Source organism: Sturnus vulgaris, chromosome 27 (assembly GCF_052056855.1).
Source record: "Sturnus vulgaris isolate bStuVul1 chromosome 27, bStuVul1.hap1, whole genome shotgun sequence".
NCBI lineage: Eukaryota > Metazoa > Chordata > Aves > Passeriformes > Sturnidae > Sturnus > Sturnus vulgaris.
Genome location: NC_142269.1, coordinates 4,142,964 through 4,161,766, shown reverse-complemented (window position 1 = coordinate 4,161,766; position 18,803 = coordinate 4,142,964). Strand labels below are relative to the sequence as shown.

General features: G+C 59.2%; 1 protein-coding gene across 1 annotated transcript in view; it reads left to right on the top strand.

Annotated features, from left to right (window-relative positions):
* SRCIN1 (SRC kinase signaling inhibitor 1) overlaps nt 1-18,803 on the top strand; it is a 103,775-nt gene that overhangs the window by 24,715 nt on the left and 60,257 nt on the right. The window contains exon 2 of the mRNA XM_088179435.1: nt 14,325-14,608. Coding sequence (XP_088035561.1) covers nt 14,325-14,608 — 284 coding nt within the window. The remainder of the gene's footprint in view (nt 1-14,324; nt 14,609-18,803) is intronic.

The window sequence follows — 18,803 nt, the reverse complement described above, 5'->3', positions numbered from 1 at the left end:
CCTAAAACAACTCCACTCAAAAATTTTCTCCCAAATTCACAATAAACCAAAACCAAAGAAACAATTGGCGCCCAACGTGGGGCTCGAATTCCCCAAAATCTGGGAGCAGGGGGAGTTGAATGGGGCTGGAGGAGTGGGGTGCTCCCCTCAGGTGTCCATCCCCTGCTCCTCCTTTCTTCGGGATAATAAACCTTGGGAATTTTGGGAATGGTCAATCCCGTCCGTGCAGGGCCCAGAGTGACCAGAGTGACAAATCCTGCCCAGCTGGGTGTGCAAAGAGAGAGAAAAGGACAGCAACACACACGGAGCTCTTTGAAAAAAAAAAAAAAAAAAAAATTATTTTGAATAAAAGGCCAATTTATTGTACAGACAGTTTGTATTTAAAGTGTGTCAGTGCAGCCAGGACAGGACAGGAGCTCATTGGACAATCGGGACAAACATCCTTGGGACAGCACCTCAGGATGTGTCCCACGGCAAAGACACCAGGGGTTAATCTTTCTGATGAATTTTATTCTGTTTGTCACCGTGTTGTCACCCTGGGAGACTCCTCCCTAACTGAAGCTGCAGTCAGCTTGTCAGCCTGGGAATGGAGCTGAGAGTCAGGAGAAAATCCAGGCCTGAAAGGAATTTCCAAGCTGGAATTCCCCAGCTCTCTGAATGTGTGTGTCCACAGCTGGGCTCTGTTGGGGACAAATCCTCCCCAGCCGAGGTCTCCTGGGGACAAACTCCCCACCCCGGGGGGGGATTTGGGGTCAGCAGGACACCGAGCCCGTGCAGCTTCACTTTGGGGGAAAAAGATCCTTTCTGTGCATTCTCCAGGAAAAAAAGAAAAACAACAAAAAAAACCCCAAAAAACCCCAAAAAACCAAACAAACAAACAAACAAAAACCCCAAAAAACAAAAAACAAACAAAAAACAAAACCAAAAACAACAACAACAACAAAAAACCAAACCAAACCAAAAAAACCCCAAACAACAACAACAACAACAAAAAACAAAAAAAAAAAAACAAACCACAAAATTCCATTATTTTCATCCTTCCACGCCGTGAACTCTTCCCAAAAATTCCCTCCTGGAGCTGAGCCCCGGCCACTGGAATTCTTTCTCCCTCGGACATTTTGGGGTGTCCATGGCCGGGGCAGCTCGGTGACATCAGGGACATCCCGGTGTCCCCAGCGCGGTTCCCCGGACCCTCGGGGTGGCTCCTGGGGGTGGTGGCAGCGCGGGGACAGCTCCCCGAGTGGCACCGGGGACACGGGGACAATCCGGGTGCTGCTGGCAGCGTTTGAGGGGACACGGTGACATTTGCAGGGGAAGGGGGAAAAAAATAAAATAAATCGCTGGGAGACCTGCGGGGAACTCCGGAAAACAGAGCGAGAAACGAGCGGGGAGAGCAGAGGGATAAACCGGGAACGGATAAACCGGGAATCGATAAACCGGGAATTGATAAACCGGGAATCGATAAACCGGAAATCGATAAACTGGGAACCAATAAACGGGGAATCGATAAACCGGGAACGGATAAACTGGGAACTGATAAACTGGGAACGAGGCAAAAGCTGCCAGGGCAGGGACGGGATGTGAGGGGAAGCGATGGGAGCTGGCAGAGGGACAGGGAATGGGAATGGGAATGGGAATGGGGATGGGGATGGGGATGGGGATGGAGGATGGGGGAATGGTTTTGAGGTGACAGTGACAACACTGGCTATGAGGTGACAGTGACAGCACTGGCTATGAGGTGACGGTGACAGTGGCAGCGCTGGCTGTGTGGTGACAGTGACAGCACTGGCTATGAGGTGACAGTGGCAGCACTGGCTGTGAGGTGACAGTGACAGCGCTGGCTGTGAGGTGACAGTGACAGCACTGGCTATGAGGTGACAGTGACAGCGCTGGCTGTGAGGTGACAATGACAGCACTGGCTATGAGGTGACAGTGACAGCGCTGGCTATGAGGTGACAGTGACAGTGCTGGCTATGAGGTGACAATGACAGCACTGGCTATGAGGTGACAGTGACAGCACTGGCTATGAGGTGACAGTGACAGCAGTGGCTGTGAGGTGACAGTGACAGTGCTGGCTATGAGGTGACAGTGACAGCACTGGCTATGAGGTGACAGTGACAGCGCTGGCTGTGAGGTGACAGTGACAGCACTGGCTATGAGGTGACAGTGACAGCACTGGCTATGAGGTGACAATGACAGCACTGGCTATGAGGTGACAGTGGCAGCACTGGCTGTGTGGTGACAGTGACAGTGCTGGCTATGAGGTGACAGTGACAGCCCTGGCTATGAGGTGACAGCCACCTCACGGGCTCGCTCAGGTCGTGCCCGCCCTCCCCGCTCTTCATTACCATCAGCACCACCAGCCCCGCCCGATCCGCCTGCTTAGACCCGGCCTAACGAGGCCCGGCGTGCGGCTTTAAATGCCAAAAGCGGTCGCTGTGCCCATGCCCGGCCCGGCTTAAGCAGACGCGATGAGCTGCGCGTGTTTGTCGCCGCGCAGATCCGGGAGCCGCGCTCCGAGCCGCCCCCTGCTCCCCCCGCGCTGTCGCGATGCTGCCGAGCTGGGCAAAACCGAGCCCCGGAGCTTCCCCGCGAGCCGTGGCCGGGCTGAGGGAACCGGGCAGAGCCAGCGAGCCCCGGGACTACCGGCTGAGAGCGCTGCTCGCGGGTATGGAGCGGGGGGGGGGACGCGGGGATGGGGGGGAGCCAGGGGATGAGCTCTGCCCTGGGAATGATGGGGGCTGTGGGGTGTGGGGTGGTCCCAGCACCGAACTGGGGGATCAGGAATGGCCTGGGGGTGGTCCCAGCCCCTCAGAGGGGGCTCTGGGGGTGGTCCCAGCCCCTCAGAGGGGGCTCTGGAGTGGCCTGGGGGTGCTCCCAGTCCTGAACTGGGGGCTCTGGAGTGGTCTAGGGGTGCTCCCAGTCCCGAACTGGGGGCTCTGGAGTGGCCTGGGGGTGGTCCCGGCACCGAACTGAGGGATGGGGAATGGCCTGGGGGTGGTCTCAGTCCTGAACTGGGGGTTCTGGAGTGGTCTGGAGGTGATCCCAGTTCTGAACTGGAGACTCGGGAATGGCCTGAAGGTGATCCCAGCCCTCCTGGAGTGGCCTGGGGGTGGTCCCAGCACCGAACTGGAGGATCGGGAATGACCTGGGGGGTGGTGCCAGCCCCTCGCAGGTGGGCTCTGCCCCGAAAAGGGGACAGTAGGCCCAGCCTGGGGATGGCCCCTGTCCCTCACAGGTGACCTCTGGGGTGGCCTGAGAATCCCAGTTCCACACAGGTGGGCTCTGCCCAGCAACTGGTGGGTGGTGTGGGCTGTGGTCCCTCACAGGTGACCTCTGGGGCGGCCTGGGGAAGGTCCCTGTCTCTCCTAGGGGGCTGTAGGGTGGTCTGGGGGTGGTCCCTGCCCCTCACAGGGGGCTGTGGAGTGACCTAAGGGTGGTCCCAGCCCCACACAGGTGGGCACAGATGGCGTGGGCTGTGCTGTGCCCGGCTCTGAAGGAGAAGGAGAAGGAGGAGGAGGAGGAGGAGGAGGAGGAGGCACAGGGCTGCAGGCAGCTGCTGCTGCCCTCCTTTTGCTTGACTAAACCCCGCTGCCTGGACAGCTTCTGACTGCGCTGGTGGGAGGCGGCGGGCGGGGGGCACGTGGCTGTGCCCCCCATGTGCCCGACAGGGCAGGAGACGACAGCGGGGGACAGCAGGACGAGGGGTGGCATCTACCCCCTGCGACAGAGCGGTGGCTTTGTCCTCGTGTCACCCGCAGCGTCTCCAGGCGGGATGAGCCACCCGCCCTGAGGGACCGGCTCAGTGTCCCTGTGCCCTGTGGACAGGACATGTGTCACATGTCCCCGCAGCGTCCCCGTCCCGTGGCTGCTCAGGCTGACAGCGAATCCTGGCAGGATTTCACCCCGTGTTTTCCACCCCTGAGCACGTTTTTCTGCATCTCGGAGGCCTCGGAGATTTTTCTTTTTTTTTTTTCTTTTTTTTTTTTTTTTTTTTCTGATTTTTAACGAGCTGTGACTAACCGGGCTGGCACGACAGGCGGTGACCAAGCACCAACGTGGTACCTGAGCTCTCAGAAATTGGGAATGCTCTCCACACCCCCGCCGGGAACATTCCCGGCCTCCCGAGCCCCCCCTCCCCGGGACACCCACCCAGCTTTTCCCAGCCCTTCCCACCCCTGGCAGTGCCCAGCTCCCAGCAGGAGTCACCCAAACGGGCGGTGCCACCCAAAATCCTGCCTGATCGGGGCTGGCGAGCTCCGGGATGGGCTCCCAGCCCATGGTGGGGGTGGCACAGCCAAGATTTGGGCGAGTTGGGTCTCCTGTGCCAAGGATGAGGCTGGGCTGAGGGTGGCTGTGGGATTGTTGTGGTTCCAAACCCTCTGAGCCAGGAAAAATTCCCTTCCCGAGGGATCCCTTGTGGGATTGAGCCCTTGGGAGACTCCAGCTTTGCGGGGCAAAGGGTTGGAGATGCCGTGGGATGCTCTTGGATCGTTCCCTCGAGGATTCATCCCTCAGGGAGAGATTTGGGATGCCAAAGGCCCCGTGCCCGGCTCTGGGCTTTGCCCTGGCAGCTGCTGGTGGCCACAGGCCAGGCTGGAGGGTCACGGAATGGATGGGATTCTGGGAAGGAATTCCTGGCTGGGATGGAATTCCCAGAGCAGCTGCGGCTTCTCCATCCTTGTGAGTGTCCCAGGCCAGGCTGGGGCCACCTGGGACAGGGGGAGGTGGCCCTGCCATGGCAGGGGTGGCACTGGAGGGGATTTAAGGTCCCTTCCCACCCAAACCATTCCGGGATTCGGTGGCTGTGGAGGCCTTGATGAGTTTAGGGATTTTCTCGGTGTCTTATTCAGGGAATTGATTTTTGGGCCCCATGTGAGTCCCCTCCAGCCCCTCCTCCTCCTCATCCCAGCCCTTCCTCAGTCCTGCCCAGCTCCGTGGCCTCTGCCCTTTGCTCTTCCTGTCCAGAGATGAGATCAGAACCAAATCCCAAACCCTGGGATGGGGTCCTGGCTCATCCCAGCAAACCCTGGAAGCTGGGAAGGGCTGGAGCTGGAGCCTCCTGACCTTTCCCTGTCCATCCATCCCTCCATCCGTGGATTCCCTCCATCCATCCCTGGAGCAGTTTTGCACATGAATTCACAACTTCCCTTCCCTCCACCACCTCCAGCGCTGTTTTGGGGCTCTTTCCTCCCACCTGGACCCAGCAGGATCCCAATCCCTGCTCCTCTCCCATTTTCATCCATCCAGGAACCATCGACTCTTGTGCCTTGAGGGGGCAGCTCCTCCCTTTCCCGGCGTCTGATCCATTGGAATTGATTTCCAGAACAATTTTCTTGGAGAGCTCAGATCAGGAATTTGGGATTGGGACTGAGCCCGGCTTTGCCGGGGTGGGGAGGTGACAGCCGTGCCCGGGGGAGGTGACCCCGAGCTGTGACACTGCTCAGCGCTGGCAATCCTCTGAGTGCGGGGTGGATTCTCCCAGCAGCCAAATCCCCAAAATTTCCCCGGGGAATGGGGATGGAGCTGAGGGGGTGATGGAGGCTCCAGGATCTGGGTCCTGCTGCTGCCTTGGGCTCATCCTAAAACCTTCTCCCGGCAGGATGAGGATGAGGGGGGAACTCTTGGCTCTGCTTCCCCACGGCTGAGTCACGGCCCCACGGCTGAGTCACGGCCCCACATCCACGCCCGGAGCTGCCAGCAGCCGAAATCCTGCAAAAACTCAAATTCCTTCCAATCCCGATGGTGTTTTCTCCCTGCTCCCACCCTGGCTTTGACCCCGTCCCCTCTCAGCGCCGCCACCCGCAGCCGGACCCGTGTCCCCCCCTCTTCCGTGCCTCAGTTTCCCCTCTCCAGGCTCGGGCCGTTCCCATGGCAGCTGCCAGGACCTGGCTGTGCCGCGTGGGTGGGGGACGAGGCCACAAAGCGGCTTCTGTGGGAGCCCTGGCCAGCCTCGCCTCTCTTTTATTTTTATCTGCTGTCCCCAAGCTGCTGGCACGTCCCCAAGCCGCTGCGCCAGCCCTGCCAGCCGAGGATGCCACCCTTGCCAGGGCACGCGGGGCTCCGACCTCCTCCTCCTCTTCCTCCCCCAGGGATGTTTTCCATGTGTCGGGAATGATCCCGGCTCTGCCTCCAGCCGGCGGCCGGACAGGGAGCCGAGGGCAGCGAGATTTTCCCGATTCTCGCATTTAGAATTTGTCCTTCCCTCATTCCCTCTGCTCCTCATTTTCTCGGCCTGCCGAGGGCAGCAGGAAGATTTTCCCGACTTTCCCATTTGGATTTTTTCCTCCCCTCATTCCCTTTGCCCCTCATTTTTCCTCAGCTTGCTGAAAGGAGCGAGAAGATTTTCCCAGTTCTCCTATTTGGAATTTGTCCTTCCCTCATTCTCCCTGCCCCTCATTTTTCCTTCGCTTGCTGAGGGCAGCGGGAATTTTTTCCTGGCTCTCCTATTTGGAATTTGTCCTTCTCTCATTCCCTCTGCCTCTCATTTTTCCTCACCTTGCTGAAAGCAGCGGGAAGATTTTCCCGACTCTCCCATTTGGATTTTTTCCTTCCCTCTGCCCCTCACTTTCCCCTCTGCTTCCCGAGGGCAGCGAGGAGACTTTCCCAGTTTCTCCCATTTGGAATTTGTCCTTCCCACCCTCTGCCCCTCATTTTTCCTCTCCTTTCTCCCCCCTGCATGGCTCCAAGCGAGCATCCAGGTGTGCCGGCCCTTCCCTTGGCACTGGATCCGCGGGATTTTGGGAGGTGAACTCGTCTCCCGTCTCCCATGTGCTCGCGTGGGCGCCTTCACACCCGGCGAGGTGAGAAAAAAGTGGCGGCTGCTTTTTGCAGGCCCGGCCAGATGGGATTTCTCCCTTCGCTCTGGGGATCTGACAAGTGACATGCAGGATTTCTTTATCCGGTGCCTTGCGAAGGGAAGGAGCCGCCTGGCAGGGCAGTGGCACCGCCAGATGCCAGCTGGGCTCCTCTTGTGCAGCCCCGAGTGGTTTTGGGGCCAGCTCGGTGTCCTGGAGCAGCTCCGAGGTGGGAATTCGAGGGATGAGAGCAGGGAAAAGGCTGGGAACGGGCAAGATCCCAGGATTTCACCCGGAAATCATCCGGACTGCCACGGCGAGTGGGCACGGTGCCCCTCTGCCCCAAAGCCAAGCGGGATCCTGGCTCTGTGGGGTCCCGCCTGGGAAGTTCCCGATGGAACAGCGGGGGTTGAATTTTCCGCCGTTCCGCTGGAATTTGGGAGTGAAAGGCTCGGCGGGGAACTCGCAGCTTGCCGGGAGGGATCCTTGGGAAGCGGGGGATGAGGGGGGAGAACAATTCCCGCATCCCGGGGGACACCGTGGGGGGGTTTATCCCGTGCTGGGTGTTCCCGGTCCCCTGAGGGTGGCCTTGGTGTCACCTGGCTTTTCCCAGGGGATTTGGTGGCCGCTCCATGAGCCCGGGAGCGAAGGGAGGCTGCGGAATTTTCATCCCAGTCGCCGCCAGCTCTCGCTCTTGTGTCGCTGTGACAGGGACAAGGACACCCTGAAGTCCCCACATCCCCGTCCTGGGATGGACTCTGGGTCTGTCCCGCTCCCGACATTCCCGCAGCCCCCAAAACAAAGCTGGAATTCTCTGGGAATTGCTTTCAAGTGACCAGACCTGGCCTGGGTCGGACCCGTCGGGGACACGGCGGTGGCGGGAGTGGGGGACACTGATGTCCCCCGGTGTCACCTGCCCTGTCCCTGCTCCTGGGCACGGGTTTGCTTGGAGAATTTGGGCACCTGGGCGGCTCCCGGCACTTTTGGGGTGTGAGGAAGGCGCTTGACCATCCCAAAATGAGTGGACATAGAAGTGGCAGAGCCAGGACAGGGGACAGCAGCGACTGTCAATGTCACCATGGACGGTGACTCCGAACCCCCCGGCGCTGTGGAATCACCCTGCCCACGCCAGGGATTGGATCCGACTGATTTTCCCACCTCAAACCACTCCAGAATCCCCCAATCCCCCCCCCCCCCCAATTCCAACCCCCCGCCTGCCCGACTCCTGCCCGGCTCTCACTCCTGCGGCACCACACGAGTTAAACCGCGCTGCTCAGCAGCTCCCCCCGCTCTCCCCACCCTTTCTACCACCCCCCAGGAGCTCGGCAGGGAAGGGGTTAGCGCCGGGCAGGGCTCGCCGGGTGCCGGGCAAGGCTCGCTGGGTGCCGGGCAGTGCGGCAGTGCAGCCTCCGGGAGGAAGCGGGAGCATCCCGCTCTTCCGCTGCGCTAATGGCCGGCCGCGGGGGATCCGCATCGCTCCGAGGGGCTTCCACCCTGCCGGCTGCTGCTCCTCTCCCCAAATGCACTCCCCGCTTCCCCTCCTCCCCTCGCCCCTTTTTGTGCCAGCGCTTTCTCGGCCGATTTTCCACGCTCCGCTGATTGCCGGCGCTCTCCTCGACCCGCTCGAGCTTTTGCTGCCTCATGAAGATTTATGGGACTGCAGTAATAAACTGTGTTTGAGAGGCTCCTGTGGATGATAAAAACCCCTCCGAACCGCTGGTAAAGTGGGGGGGGGGGGATCCCGCAGCCGGATCCCGCAGCCGGATCCCGCAGCCGATCCCGCCGGGGCAGCACCCGGGAGGTTTTTGGGAGCTTTTCCCTTCCTCGGCTCTCAGCAGCTCCCCGGGAGCTCCAACGCCGTTCCTGAAGATTTCCAGCTCAGTTTTTCTCGCTGTTTTCCCGGGAAGGACACGATGGCCGTGCCCTGCTAGCAGCCCGGGGCTCCGGCCCCGGCACGGGTGACACCTCTGCTGCCAGGCGGGGACGATGGGTGGATGAATCGGCAAAGAGAACCGCGTTCCCTCAACCTCCCGCTGCTCGGAGAGGGGCTGGCCAGGATCTACCGAGGCATCCTGGCCGTGGTGGGAGCCCTGCGCCCACCCAAGGAGCCTCCAGCAGCTCCCACGGAGCGCAGCGCTGCCCCCTCCGTGCCCCCCCAGCCGCTGCCCGGTCGCCGTGGGAGCCGCGCTGTGCCGGCGGGTAAGAGAGGGGACAGTCCCCAAAGAGGGGACACGGCCCTCAGGGATGTCCCGCTGGGATGGGATGGGCTGGGCAGCTCGGGCAGGCTCCGGCCAGCGGCTCTGGCACCCCAGTGACCTACTTGGAAGCAGCCTCGGGAAAAAAAAAAAAAACACTTTCCAGGGATCTGCTGTGGGTTCCTGAACTGCCGGAGGAGGAGAAAGAAAAAAAAAAAAAAAACCAAAACTTTGTGAGGGATTTGAGGTGGAATTTTCCGCAGGAGGGAAGGATTAACACCCTTTCCTTCAGCCTGGTCCTGCTGAGGGTTTTTGAAAACCCTGGTGAGGGTTTGCAGGTGTCTTTCCCCAAAAGGATTTTCCCCAAATCTCCCACACACTGCAGCTCTCGGCCGTTTGGCTGCGGGTGGCACCTCCGGAGGGCAGGGGTGGCTGACAGGAGGCCAGCACACGTGGCTGCCGTGGCTTTTCCTCCCCTCTCCTCGGAAGGGTTCACGGATCACAACATTTGTGATTTTGTGAGGTCGGGGCCGCCTCATCCTCGCTGACCGCGGATGGCGGGGATGGAGCCGGCAGCGGATGCGGCTCAGCCGGGAGGGGGTGAAAGAGGAGCTGAGAGGATCCAGCTCCTCCCTGGCCTTTTCAGATCGTCCCTGGGTGAAAGAGGAGCTGAGAGCATCCAGCTCCTCTCTGCCCTGTTCAGATCACCCCTGGGTGGAAAAGGAGCGGAGAAGATCCATCTCCTCCCTGGGTGAAAGAGGAGCTGAGAGGATCCAGCTCCTCCTGGCTCTGTTCAGATCATCCCTGGGTGGAAAAGGCGCTGAGAGGACCCAGCTCCTCCCTGGCCTGTTTTAACCATCCCTGGGTGGAAAAGGAGCTGAGGGGATCCAGCTCCTCCTGGCTCTGTTCAGATCATCCCTGGATGGAAAAGGAGCTGAGGGGATCCAGCTCCTCCCTGGCCTGTTTTAACCATCCCTGGGTTGAAAAGGAGCTGAGGGGATCCAGCTCCTCCCTGGATGGAAAAGGCGCTGAGGGGATCCAGCTCCTCCCTGCCCTGCTCAGATCATCCCTCGGAGCGGGCGAGCGCAGGAGCCGGCGCGTTCCGCTGCTAGAGCGTGTAATTAGCGAGCGGGATTAGCTGCATGCTAATCACGGAGCGGGAGGGGCCGGGAAGGAGCTGGAAACGCGGCCTCAGCCCGGGGCTGGAGCAGGAACCAGGAGGGTGATGATGGAGAACAAACCCCCCGCCCCTCTCATCCCAAAAATCCCCGTCCCTGCGGATTCCTCGAGGAGGGAGAGGAGCTGCAGCTCCTTCGTGCCAGCCCCGTGCCCAATTCCCATGGGATGAGGGAAATTTGGGAATTCTGTGGCGCTCGGGACCCGGAGTCGCTCGGGAATTGTTTCGGGGGGCTTGGAGCACAGCAGGGTCCGATCCCCGCATCCAGAGCAGCAGGAGCTGCTGCCGGGGGTGCTCCAGAGATTTTTCCAATGGGCTCCAAGGCTGGGGCTGGGCTGGGTGCTGGGTACTGGGTGCTGGATGCTGGATTCTGGGTGCTGGATGCTGGATTCTGGGTGCTGGGTTTTGGATGCTGAATTCTGGCTGCTGGGTGCTGGACTCTGGGTGCTGCATTCTGGATTCTGGGTGCTGAGTGCTGGGTGCTGGATTCTGGATTCTGGGTGCTGGATTCTGGGTTCCGGGTGCTGGGTGCTGGATTCTGGGTGCTGGATTCTGGATTCTGGGTGCTGGATTCTGGGTGCTGGGTGCTGGCTGCAATTCCTGCCCAAATTTCTGCTCTGGGCTCACGGAGCCGGTGCTGGGGCGAGCCAGGGGAGGAGTTTTCCTCCTTGGATCAGAATTTCCCGGTGAGGAACGAGCGCTGTGGGGCTGTCAGGGAGCGGGAGAGGGGCCGGCAGCTCCCGGGACTCCCGGGGGTGTCAGGACAAACTGATCCAGAGGGATTTCCCAGCCGGGCTGGAATTCGGCACCCGCGGGGACCTCGGGGCGATGCTCTCCTGGTGTCCCCTCTGCCACCAGGGTCCCCTCGGGCACCTCCCCTGTGCCGCTTCCCCCGGGAGAATTTGGGGTGTTTGGCGCGGTGGAGGCGCCACCGTGACCTCCTCGGTGCCACCGTGACCTCCTCGGTGCCACCATGACCCTCCTCGGTGCCACCGTGACTTCCCCAGTGTCACCGTGACCCTCCTGGTGCCACCATGACTCTCCCAGTGCCACCATCACCCTCCTGGCGCCACCGTGACCCTGCCGGTGCCACCATTACTCTCCTGGTGCCACCGTGACTTCCCCAGTGCCACCATGATCTCTCCAGCGCCACCGTGACCCTCCTGGTGCCACTGTGACCTTCCCAGTGCCACCGTGACTCTCCCGATCCTTCTGTGATCCTCCCGGTGCCACCGTGGCTTCCCTGGTGCCACCGTGACCTCCTCGGTGCCACCGTGACTCCCACAGTGCCACTGTGACCCTCGCGGTGCCACCGTGATCTCCCCAGTGCCACTGTGAATTCCCCAGTGCCACCATGATCTCCCCAGTGCCACCGTGATCTCCCTGATGCCACCGTGACTCTCCCGGTGCCACCGGGACCCGGCAGAGCGAGGGAAGGACGCGATTTCAGCTCTCCCCACATCCCACCTCCGTTTTTTGGGAAAAAAGGGGGTGACAATCTGGCCAAGGTCACCCTCAGTGCCGGAGCTGTGGGGGACGGGAGCTGCTCCGGTGGATTTTTGGAGGAGGGGAGGCTTTGGGATGTCCCCGTGGCGCTGGCGGAGCGCGTGATGTCCCCGCTGGGCTCGTGGCGAAGCCGCTGGTGCGACCTTGAGAGGAGGAATCGCTCCCGTGGCTGCCGCCGATAACGCTGCTGATCGGTTTGATATCAAACTGATCTGCTGGGATGATAAATAATTGAGGGAAAAGGAAAAAAAAAAAACAAAAACAAAAAAAACCCCAAACCTGGCTGTGATTTGTTTAACGGGAATTTGGGAGAGAAGGGGCGGGGGGGAAAAGCAGGAGGTGAATTATGGATCAAGGTTAAAAATAGAGCAGGAGGGGGGGAAATCCGATGAAAAATTCATCAGCGCTGGCAAAGCCAGCCCCGTGGCCACTGGCCAGGCTGGCACCAGCCCGAGGACGGGGGACAGCGGCTCCGATGAGGGGGGACCCCCCCAAAGTGGCTTTTTGGGGTGACACTCGGTGTCCTGGAGCGGGCTCTGGGCTGGGGGAGCTGCGGGGCGGCCTCGAGCCGAGGGCACCGAGGCGGTGCCAGGCCCTGGCAGCGTGCGGGGACTTCCAGGCATCCATCGGCTCTTCCAGATTCCCTGGAAGTCAAATCCCAGCGTGCGCTGATGAGTTACGAGAGGAAAGACAAATCCCTGTCACCACTCTGTGTGTCCCCCTGTCCCCTCCCCTGCCTGCTCGGGCTGGGAAGGGCTGGGATGGGGCAGAGCATCCCGGAGATCCCGGGTTTGGTGCCCGAGGGTACCGGGAAGGGGCTGGAATGGGGCAGAGAATCGCGGAGATTGTGGATTTGTTGCCAGAAGGCACCAGAAAGCGTCTGGGATGAGGCAGAGCATCGCCTTGATCCCGGATTTGGTGCCCGAGGGTACCGGGAAGGGGCTGGAATGGGGCAGAGCATCCCGGAGATCCCGGATTTGGTGTCCGAGGGCACCGGGAAGGGACTGGAATGAGGCAGAGCATCCCCGAGATCCCGGTTTCTGTGCCTCAGGGCTGGACTGAGCCCCGGGAAGGGGCTGGGATGGGGCAGAGCATCCCGGAGATTCCGGGTTTGGTGCCCCGGGGCTGGGATTAGGCAGAGCATCGCCTTGATCCCAGATTTGGTGCTCCTGAGGCTGGGCTGAGCCCCGGGAAGGGACTGGGATGGGGCAGAACATCCCGGAGATCCCGGGTTTGGTTCCGCGGGGCTCGGCTGAGCTCCGGGAGGGGATTGCGATGGGACAGGGAACCCCCCGATCGCAGGTTCGGTGATCCCGGGCTGGGCTGGCCCTGTGAGCAATGGCTGCAGGATGGGGCTGAGAACCCCCGGGGTCTCTGAGGGGCTGAGAAACCCCCGGGGTCTCTGAGGGGCTGAGAAACCCCCGGGGTCTCTGAGGGGCTGAGCCCCCCCCCAGGGTCTCTGACAGGACATGGGGACCTGTCCCACCCCCCCAGCACAGCGCCCGAACACACGACCCTCCCCCTACCCTGCTTGATTTCATTTTCTTTTCGCTCTGTGTCACGTCTGTGTCCCTGTCCCCAGTGTCCCCCAGTGTCCCCCAGTGTCCCCCCGTGTCCCCCGTGTCTCGTCCGTGCTGTTTTCAGTCACCCAGCGCTGTTTTTGTTCCCGTTTCGCTCCGATCATCGCGGGTTTGGTGGGATCGCGGCCCCTGCACCCCCCCCTCCATCCCCGCTGTCCCCTCATCCCCTGCCCCATGTCCGGCAGCGGGGACAGCTCTGTCACCGCAGGGGGATGAAGGCGGCACCCACCCCCTTCCCCGGGCACCCCATTGAGGGATGATCCCACTCCTGTCACCCCACTGAGGGATGATCCCACTCCTGTCACCCCACTGAGGGATGATCCCACCCCACTGAGGGATGATCCCACTCCTGTCACCCCACTGAGGGATGATCCCACCCCACTGAGGGATGATCCCACTCCTGTCACCCCACTGAGGGATGATCCCACCCCACTGAGGGATGATCCCACTCCTGTCACCCCACTGAGGGATGATCCCACCCCACTGAGGGATGATCCCACTCCTGTCACCCCATTGAGGGATGATCCCACCCCACTGAGGGATGATCCCACTCCTGTCACCCCACTGAGGGATGATCCCACTCCCAGCAAGTCTCTGCCATCGCTCCTTACTGAAATCCCCAAATCCCAGCCCCAAATCCCAGCCCTCAACCTCTGCCCCACGGCCGGAGACTGTCCCCTCCCTCTACCCTATGGCAGGGGACACTGCCCCATGCCCGGGGACTGTCCCCTCTCTCTGCCCTATGCCCGGGGACTGTCCCCTCTCTGCCCCATGGCAGGGGACTGTCCCCCCCTCTGCCAGGGCATTGTCCCCCCTCTGCCCCATGCCCGGGGACCCTCCCCTGACCCCGCTGCTCTCCCGCTGCCTGTGCAGATCCCGACAGGACAAGTTCCTATCCCTGCCCCATGCCCGGGGACTGTCTCCTCTCTCCGCCCCATGGCAGGGGATTGTCCCCCCTCTCTGCCTTGTGCTCGGGGACTGTCCCCCCCTCTGCCAGGGGATTGTCCCCTCTCTGCCCCACGGCCGGGGACCCTCCCCTGACCCCGCTGCTCTCCCGCTGCCCGCGCAGATCCCGACAGGACGAGCTCGCACATGATCTCCGCGGACGATGCCGAGTACCCGCGCGAGTACCGCACCCTGGGCAACGGCACCCGGCGCTTCTCCAACGTGGGGCTGGTGCACACCTCGGAGCGCCGGCACACCGTGATCGCCGCGCAGAGCCTGGAGGCGCTCACCGGCCTCCAGAAGACGGAGATGGAGCGCAAGAGGGATGCTTTCATGGACCACCTCAAGAGCAAATACCCGCAGCACGCCCTGGCGCTGCGCGGGCAGCAGGAGCGCCTGCGGGATCAGGTAAGGGGAGATTTTGTGGGATTTTGTGGGATTTTGTGGGATTTTGTGGGGTTGGAAGCGCCTCTGGCTGGGTGGGGCTGGCTGGAGGAGAAGAGGAGTAAAGGGGAGTTGGATGTGCGGGAATTAAAGGGGTGGGTGAGGCAGGGCCGGGGGAGAGTCCTGTAGGGGTGAGGGAAATTATCCAGGGTGAGGAAAATTGTCCAGGGTGAGGAAAATTATCCGGGAGTGAGGAAGGGAATCCTCCAGGAGTGAGGAAGAGAATCCCACAGATGTGAGAAAGGGAATCTTCCAGAGATGAGGAACAGAATTCTCCGAGGGTGAGAAAGAGAATTCTCTATAGAGGTGAGGAAAAGAATCCTCCAGAAGTGAGGAAGAAAGTTTTCTAGGGGTGAGGAAGAGAATTCTCCGGGGGTGAGGAAGGAAATCTTCCAGGGGTGAGGAAGAGAATATTCCAGATGACACCACGATGTCCTTTGGCTGTGTGTCCCCTGTCGTCCTTGGGGCAGGTGACACCTCTGGTGGCCTTTGCTGAGCACAGCAGAGCCCCGGACGGTTCTGGGGGTCCCTGTCCCGTTTTTGGGGTGTTCTGGGGACCCGAAACCCCTTGGGGCTGAATCCACCGTGATGTCCTTTGGCTGTGTGTCCCCTGCTGTCCTGGGGGCAGGTGACATCTGGTGGCCTTTGCTGGGCACAGCAGAGCCCTGGACGGTTCTGGGGGTTCCTATCTCGATTTTGGGGTGTTCTGGGGACCCCAAACCTTCTTGGGGTTCGTTCCAGTAACACCACGATGTTCTTCAGTTGTGTCTCCTTGTCGGTCCTTGGGGCAGGTGACATCTGGTGGCCTTCACTGAGCACAGCAGAGCCCTGGGCATGGACGGTTCTGGGGGTTCCTGTCCCATTTTTGGGGTGTGCTGGGGACCCCAAAACCTCTTGGGGTCAGTGCCATGTCCACCACGATGTCCTTTGGCTGTGTGTCCCCTGCTGTCCTTGGGATAGGTGACATCTGGTGACACTCACTGAGCACAGCAGGGCCCGAGATGGTTCTGGGGGTTCCTGTCCCGGTTTTGGGGTGTTCTGGGGACCCGAAACCCCTTGGGGCTGAATCCACCGTGATGTCCTTTGGCTGTGTGTCCCCTGCTGTCCTGGTGACACTCGCTGGGCACAGCAGAGCCCCGGACGGTTCTGGGGGTCCCTGTCCCATTTTTGGGGTGTTCTGGGGACCCCAAACCCCCTCCTTTGTCTCCTGGTGACACCGATGTGACATCAATAAATCCCCACCTCCCCCTGGGAACCCCAAACCCGGAGCATCCCGAGGCCGTGGCTGGCAGGAAACCTCAGCTCACCCCCAAAAATCCCCGGGGGACAAAGGTGACAATTCCCAGAACTGGCATGGAAGGAAATCCATCTTTGCCAGGAAAACCGGCGGCATCGGAGCTGCTGCCACCCCCAAATTCCCCTAAACCCCCAAATTTTGGCGAGGGGACAATAATTGGTGGTGGCTTTGCTGTCACAATCCATTTCTGGAGATGGAGCAGGGGCATTTCCGGGCACGGAGCGCTGCTTCCCGGTAAATAAATAGGATTTTTCTCCCTATTATTACAGGGATTTAAAGAATTTCCTTTTTTTTTTTTTTCAAATGAGCAGCAGCTTTTAAAAAGAAAAAAAAAAAACAGAAAAAATAAATCCAGCTCGAGTTGGCTCAGGTCTGATAAGCTGCTGAGGATTTTTATAGGTGAAGGAAAGATGATCTGGATTTGGGAATTATCTCCTTTATTCCCCCCAAAAAATGGGAGCGTGGGAGTGTCTGGGAACCTCTTGGCTCCAACCTGGATTTTTGAGCTTGGTTGCAGCTCATTCCTCACCAAAACACCCCCAAATCCTACAAAATCCTTTTTTTTTTTTTTTTTTTTTTTCATTTTCCGCCATTCCTTTCTTTTATTTCCCCCTCAGGCAGGAAATAATATCAGGAATCCAGAAATCCTGGAATGCTCAGGTACCAACCTTTAAATGACATTGGGATCCAGCTCTGCCTGGAATGTTTGGAACTCACTTTGATATTCCAGAGGAGCCCGGAAGGGATTTCAGAATCCCAGGATTTGTTGTCCTATTGGGATTTATTTAAAAAAAATTAAAAAAAAATTTTAAAAAAAGGAAATCCGAGGGAGTTTGGAACATCAGGGGTGGAAAGGAACATTCCATAAAAGTCAGCATCCCTTCCAGGCTGGGAAAAATCCGTTGGATTTTTGAGTATGGGAATGGGAATGGGAGAGAAATGTTCTTTTTAATCATGGGCAGAGCAGGCGGGAAAAAAATATAAAAATATCCAGGGTAAAATCTGCAGGGAAAATTGAAAATCCAGGTGGGAGAAGGCGTTAAATGGGAATAGGAATGGGAATGGGAATGGGAATGGAAATGGAAGAGAAATGTTCATTTTAATCATGGGCAGAGCAGGGGGGAAAAAATATAAAAATATCCAGGGGAAAATTGGGGGAAATCTGCAGGGAAAATTTAAAATCCGGGTGGGAGAAGGCGTTAAATGGGAATGGGAATGGGAATGGGAATGGGAATGGGAATGGAAATGGAAATGGAAATGGAAATGGAAATGGAAATGGAAATGGAAGTGGAAATGGAAATGGAAGTGGGAGAGAAATGTTCATTTTAATCATGGGCAGAGCAGGGGGAAAAAAAAATAGAAATATCCAGGGGAAATTTGGGGGAAATCTGCAGGGAAAATTTAAAATCCGGGTGGGAAAATGGAATAGGAATGGGAATGGGAATAGGAATGGGAATAGAAATGGGAATGGAAATGGAAATGGAAATGGAAATGGAAACGGAAATGGAAATGGAAATGCTGGCTGTAGGATTTGGGGTAAATCCTACCCTGGGAGGGGAAAATCCATCAGGAGATGATTTTTAAGCTGCTTTCCAACCGGAATTGTTCTGTGATTCCACAAATTCCGTGATTCCGTGGCCGATGCTCAGGGAATGGGATTGGGACAGAGCCGCTCTCGGTGCTTGGTGTTGAGGATATGGAAATCTGGGAAGTGTTAGAGAAAAATGAGGAATAGCTGGAAAAATAAGGAATAGTTGGAAGAAAAAAGGAAAATCGAGGGAAATAATTCCGTGGTTTAAGGAGTGGCTCCATCCCCCGTCCCTGGTTTGGGATGGGTTTAATGCAGATGGATCATAAATCCTATGAAAAAAAAAAAAAAAAAAAAGGATTATGGACCCATTTTTTATCCATTACCAGGGAAAAGCCGCGTTGTGGTTTAACCCCTTCCTCTCCCGGCTTTGTCTTGTGGGGTTGAGGCTCCCCCAAAAAAATGAAATGTCCAAAATCTTGGATTTTGTCCTGTTCTGCAGCAAGGAAACAACAACAACAACAACAACAAAAAAATCAGGAAGAGGCAGGAGCTGAGTGTTCAGCGCCTGTGACAGGGGCGGGTTTGCAGCTGCCTGGAATAAATCCGGCTCGGGAATAAATCAATGACAGCCGGGGGGACTGTCCGCACCCGGAGCCACAGCGGGGACAGAGGGACACGGGACAGGGGGATAGAGGGGACAGGGGACAGGGGACAGAGGGACAGGGGGATAGAGGGGACAGGGGGATAGAGGGACAGGGGGGACAGGGGAATAGAGGGGAGAGGGGGACAGGGGGGACAGGGGGATAGAGGACAGAGGGACAGAGGGACAGGGGGACAGGGGGACAGGGGGACAGGGGGGACAGAGGGGACAGAGGGACAGGGGGATAGAGGGACAGGGGGACAGGGGGATAGAGGGGACAGGGGGACAGGGGGACAGAGGGACAGGGGGACAGGGGGACAGGGGACAGGGGGACAGGGGGATAGAGGGACAGGGGGACAGGGGACAGAGGGACAGGGGGACAGAGGGACAGGGGGACAGGGGGACAGGGGACAGGGGGACAGGGGACAGGGGGACAGGGGGATAGAGGGACAGGGGGATAGAGGGACAGGGGACAGGGGGATAGAGGGGAGAGGGGGACAGGGGGATAGAGGACAGAGGGACAGGGGAACAGAGGGACAGAGGGACAGGGGGACAGGGGGACAGAGGGACAGGGGGACAGGGGGACAGGGGGACAGGGGGGACAGAGGGGACAGAGGGACAGGGGGATAGAGGGACAGGGGGACAGGGGGATAGAGGGGACAGGGGGACAGGGGGACAGAGGGACAGGGGG